The sequence below is a fragment of the Myxocyprinus asiaticus genome, chromosome 24 (genome assembly GCF_019703515.2).
Source record: "Myxocyprinus asiaticus isolate MX2 ecotype Aquarium Trade chromosome 24, UBuf_Myxa_2, whole genome shotgun sequence".
Classification (NCBI taxonomy): Eukaryota; Metazoa; Chordata; class Actinopteri; order Cypriniformes; family Catostomidae; genus Myxocyprinus; species Myxocyprinus asiaticus.
In genome coordinates, this window is record NC_059367.1 from 46,610,920 (window position 1) to 46,616,956 (window position 6,037).

Sequence of the window (6,037 nt, forward strand, 5' to 3'; positions counted from 1 at the left end):
GTTTAGCTTCAACCCTAATTAAACACCTGATTCAGCTAATCAAGTCCTTCGGGCTTATTTGAAAACTACATGGGGGGTTGGAACTAAACTCTGCAGGGCTGCGGCCCTCCAGGAGCTGAGTTTGACACCCCTGCACTACAGCAAAAGATAAAAATAACTGACTTAAAACCATTTTTTGTTGGTGAAAATACTAGTGGCCTAAGACTTTTGTACAGTACTGTGTGTGTAATATATATATATATATATATATATTATATATTACTATAATTAGAACAAAGTTGACAAATTACAAGAATAAAGTAGCAAATAAGAAGTTTATTTTTTGAATAAAGTTAGTCATTTAGAGGGAAAAAACATTACATGAAACAATGTGTGCCAAATCAGTCTAATTTATTCTTGTGTTTTTGACTTTTTACTCGAAATATTTTGATTTTATTCTTGTAATTGCTATAACTTTATTCTCGTGTTTTTAGATTATTTTGTTACGTGGCACTAAAATGCTGTCATACTTTTTATATCAAACCCATCATTGTTTTAAATTGCAAATCTGAGTTTCACATATGAACATACAATTATTTTCACCTGTTGTCCTTATCTTGATGTGCCTAAATTCTGCTAACCTGGTGGAAACGGTTGGGAGCTGCATTGCTCCTTGCTGACTGCTACTTGAGTCTCTATCCCTCTCTCACTCCTGTCACTCTCAGTGGCAGGCATAGGCTTCTTTTTATCCAGAAACCATAAAATATCTCTTGCATCATCCTTCCTCTTCATGAGTTCAACCTCTGCCAAACATTGTGGTTAACAAAAATTGCTGATTTTAAACACTTCAGTACTACACTTCAAAATAACTTCAGTACTACAATGTTTTCTATAACTTAGACTTTGCATTACATTTATTTACAACAATTAATGTCTGGCTGTTTGGTATGACCAAACACTACAGGGATTTAAGTGTCAGACACTATCATCCGTATTACTTCCCTGAACTGTGCAACTGTTAACTAATATGTGAATCCTATATTTAATCTAGCTGCTAAACAAATCAAAAGCTTAGGTAAACTAGCCCGATCGGGCAAGTGACAAATCTGTCAACTGTCCCGAGTGTCTTTCACACTGGCTATCGGGCACTTGTCGAGCCCTGAGCTGACTAGCTTTCTAACCTGTTTCTAACGTTAGACAAAGAGAACTTAAGTGACAGCAACCATAATATGCTTTTTTACTTTAAACTTTTGAATAGGTACTTACCGTTAAGGGAACGAAGACGGTGAAAACATAAGCACTAGCAGCTGTAGACAGAAACCGTTATGCAGGTTGATTTTCAAAAAACGAACCGACGCAGCCAATAGAGAGCTTTGATGTAAATCAGCGATGACTGACAGAACAGGGGCACTTCAGGGGCCAATCAGATTTCAACTGGGGCCAGTGCCCCTCTGGCCCCACCACTAGATCTGCCCATGAATGGCGGACTACAGGACTATGTTTGAGCTGCTCAAGATTTTGAGTTTATTGATGCTTCTTCAGCAAAGTAATTGTAGTAATAAAGCAACCTCATCGTCCGACCAGACAAAATTGCTCGATGCTTTCGCCATCTTCATTGTTTGTATTCACTGCTCTGTGGAAGAATGCTTACGTGTGCAGGCGTGTAGTGTTTCTTTACAAAGTGACATCACCAACTACCGGCCTGGCATGCATAATACAGCGTTTTTAGTCGTTTTCGTGGATCTGTGTGAATGGGATCGTTTTAACAACGTTGTCGTCTGTACGTGAAACTTTTCAAAAATGCAAAGGAAAAACTTTTCAGTTTTTAGTACATCGTTGTCGTGTACCCTATGTTGTAATGTGATTACTTACATTTATTGTTGTTCTTTGTGGATAATTTATTATACATTTAATTTATTTTTCCATGTTATTAACGTCATATTCTAATTTTAAATGCATACATTTTATATAATACATAACAATATAACTAATTTATAACATAGCTAGTGCCTTACCTCGAAGCTGATAATGATGATTCTTTTCAAATGCGCATGTTCCCTGGTCCAGTTTAGTGATGTCCAGTTCGTGAATGAATCGTTCTTTTGAACCAGTTCTTTTTAGTGAACAAGTTGAACTAGTTCACCAAATCGGACTGAATCGTTTGAAACAGTTCGCGTCTCGAGTCAACACTGATCCACAAGTTACTCCATCTTAACCTGTCTCTCGGATGTGCCTGACACTCCAAATCAAAATGAGCCGATAACCGGGAGTAATATGATCCTAGAGCTGGTGATATCTGCTTTTGCCAACTCTTCTTTGCAATTAACCACTCTAACTAGTTCACAGATCGGACTGAACGCTCTGGTCACAACAGTTCTCGAGTCAACAGTACACTGAACTGAGAATCACCTCTTTCGAAGGTGTCCGACATCCTGAGAACAGATGAGCTGCTGACATTGAGCATGTGTTTGATTAAGGGGCGAAATGTATGTTTCAGGTGTATTTGGCTGAACAACAGAGAGTGTATCAAATAAAACATACTGGAAATATGTTTATGACTTGATTGTATAACCGTTTTATCAATGTATGAAGATGATCCAGTCTTCAGCTCTTGGGTCAACAGTACATTGAGTCAATCACAGCATTTTGCGAGTCACCATTACACTGAGTGAGAATCGCCTCTTTCAGACGTGTCTCGTTTGGAAATATGCGTCCTCCGGAGGTCGCATTTGTCGGCCGCATACGTCATCGAGGCTGTTTCGTTTCATAAAAGCAAGTAGGACACTTCGGATGCAGCCTTCGAATGCGACCTTCTTCCACGGGAATTTGGAGGATGCATGAGGTGTATCCTTCCAGGGCACTCACAACCCACAATTCTTTGCTTCAACGGAAATGTCTAAAAAATAATAATAATAATAATAACACCAATTTGCCCGTAAATATGATGTTCAAACGCAAGTAATATTAATTCCCAAGTTGAAGTACCTCAGTAGATGGGTGCAGAGTATATAATATGTATAATTATATTAATATATAATTAAAATCAAGTATTAGACTAAAAGTACACCTGTAAAATCTATTTCTTTTCTCTTTACATCTTTATAACTTGCGCTTGTTAAAGAGTGGCGTGCTGTCATAACAACCATGTTAAGTTCTATTTCTGTTTGTCCTACGAAGGCCGTCTCGTTTAACCCTTGTGTAGTCTTAACATTCTGTATACTCCCCTTGTCCTAAGGGTCAAAAATGACCCACCTTCACCAAACCCCTAAAATAAAGCAGCTTAATTGAATTTTAAACCCCAAATCTATTTTGCATGAAGAAACAACCTGTCATTCATCACAAACTTTGTGAATATGTGGGTTTTACCTCTTCAGAGTGCAGAAAGACTCCATTTAATCAGTGGACACCACTCGTTTTTATTACAACACACCTGTCATAATTGTTTTCTTTACTAAAGTAGAGTTTTATTATTATTATTATTATTGCTAAAGGTACTGCATAGGTGTAAACATTAATTGTTTAGCAAGAGATAGCACTTGTATAGCCTAAGAAAGTAGCAGAAATGTGAAGAAAGTAGTTTTGAATGCATTTTATTGAAGGGAAACAATAACAGTCTTGAACTTTTTTGGCAACATAGTGATATATTCTTATATACTGTACAATGAGGAATTCAACTACAAAATACTAGTCTTCTCCCATTTTTCGAACCATTGCCCCCACCCACAAGGTGTATAAACAACAATAATAAATAAGAATCAAATAAAATAATAGATACAAAACAAAAACGAGAAGAACAACGAGAAGCATGTTGTGACAGTATGCAAGTGTGTGCGCATGGACTTGTCAGATGTATTTCTCACATGTGCAGCACATAGTATTTGTTTTACAGTCTTTCTTTGAGGGGCAGAATTGGCATCTCCTCCTCTTGCCTGCCCCAGCTGCAGCCTCAGGTGGATCAGGACAAGATTCAGCCCCCTGAACAGCTTTCACAAGCGCTGCAGAGGCTGCTGTGCGGAGGAAGCGCTCCCTTCTTTGAATGTGTGGGGTTACAAGTGCCTTTCCCAGCTGCTCCAGGTTCCTCTTGTTCCGCTTATCAGGCATCCAGGTAAGGTTGATCTTGTTCCATATCACGAAGGCAATGTATGAGGACACATCAATGATGTTATGGAAGATGACCAGGGGCCAGCGGGCAGTCATCCTCCTGCAGCTGTAAGTTCCAATCACCTTGTCCAGGCTGTCCACGCCTCCTTTGTTGTGGTTGTAGTCCAGGATGATGGCTGGCTTCCTGTCCTCACGATCACTGATCTCAGCCGTTTTGTGCAGTGTGCTCAGGAGGACCACATTCTTGTTCCTCTTTGGAAGGTAAGAAACTATAGTGGTGGTGGGGGTGAAGGCAAACTTTGATGAGAAGGCCTCTCTCCCCCTTGTTGCGAGAAGTGCAGGGGGGAGCTCAGGCTTGTTCTTTCTAACTGTGTCAACCATGGTGATCTTCCTCTTCAGGAGCTGCTGGCTGAGTTCATAAGAGGTGAAGAAATTGTCACACGTGACATTGTGCCCCCTCAGTCCATCCGTCACATCAAGCACAACCCGCATCCCCTGGTTCTTCTCCGGGCCTCCACTGGTCGGCTTCCAAGTGTAGACTTGCATCTTCCAAGCGTAGCTGGATTGTGCATCACAGGCCACCCATATCTTGATGCCATACTTTGCTGGCTTGCTGGGCATATACTGCCGGAAAGGACAGCGACCTTTTGACAAAAGAGATTACTATCAGTAATTAATATCAGTGTCACAGAAAACAATCACATAAATCAATGATATTACAGCAATACATAATAAAATTAAAAGTGAAAATCACTTACATTACAGATATGAAAATAAAAATGTACCTCTGAATGGAACCAGTTGCTCATCCACTGTTACTTCAGGCCCAGGGTTGTAGAGGTATGGCAGATGCTCCACCCACTTCTCCCAGACCTCTCTTATAGCCGCCAGTTTGTCTCTCACACGTCTTGCAGTTCTTGACTCACGGTTAACAAATCGTAGCATTCTTGAGAAAGTGTGAAAGACTTTCAGTGGTATCGTGGCACGAAAAATCGCCCTTCCACTCTCTGCATCCCAGAGACTACATGTAGCCTCGCCTCGGGACCTATACACACCCACTAAGATTAGCAGCCCTATGTAGGCCCGCAGGTCAATCTCGTCCATCCTTTTCCAGTTGTCTCCATATTTACAGAAACCCTCCAAATTTGTCATCTCTAGGATTATTTTTTCGATGGCTGGTGTGATGAACATGTAGAATGTTGAGGCGATGTCCTGGGCATGGGCGACTGCATGTCTTGTGGGCCCTGGGGTCATCCTTATGACATTTTGTGCTGTCATCCTGCCCTGGTTGTCATATGGTGACAAGGACCATGTTATTTTGCTGTTCTTTGACAAAAATGTCTCTCTTTCAGCTTGGGGGATTTCTTATTCATCTGAAGATGATGCATTGTGCTCTGGGTTGTATTCTTCCCCATCTTCTTCTTCAGATACCTCCTCCTCTTCTAAATCATTGTTCTCTTGTTCCTCCTGGACATCTGAAAAAATCAGATCTACGACCTGTTGGGCACAGAAATGTGCACTCATGGCTTCAGCAAAGAGAGAACTGGGGGTACTGTCATTTGCAGCACCTTTATAGCCTCTGACTGCATTCCCCATTAGAAAACAATGCTTTCAAGAAATTTGTATTTTGTCGGAAATTGTTTTCATTATTTCTGTGAACCGAGGCATGTGTGGAGTCGTGGAGGGGAGATGCTGCACATGCACAAGAAAGTTTTAGTTTTGTCTGAGTTCAATCAGTAGCACACATAATTTCAATTTCTCATTGTGTGTGTGTGTCTGTGTCTCTTTGTGGTTTTTGTGGTGTGTAACTGATTTTATAACTGCTGGGTCAAAAATGACCCTAAGACAATCTTTGTACCCTGGTGGTGTACAGCTTTCATGGAAATATGAACAAAGGCAATGTTTCACTTTTTCTAATATTGGGGTCACTCTAGGAAAAGTCATCAAATTTCAAGTT

The 6,037-nt window shown here is 40.4% G+C and overlaps 1 protein-coding gene across 1 annotated transcript; it reads right to left on the reverse strand.

The window, feature by feature from the left end:
- Positions 1-615: 615 nt before the first annotated feature.
- On the reverse strand, positions 616-5,676 carry LOC127414688 (piggyBac transposable element-derived protein 4-like). Its single transcript, XM_051652872.1, has 4 exons — positions 5,474-5,676; positions 4,866-5,425; positions 3,909-4,724; positions 616-782 (listed from the first exon to the last, which is right to left on the reverse strand). The coding sequence occupies exons 1-4, from the start codon at positions 5,674-5,676 to the stop codon at positions 616-618; spliced, it is 1,746 nt and encodes a 581-aa protein (XP_051508832.1).
- Positions 5,677-6,037: the final 361 nt, after the last annotated feature.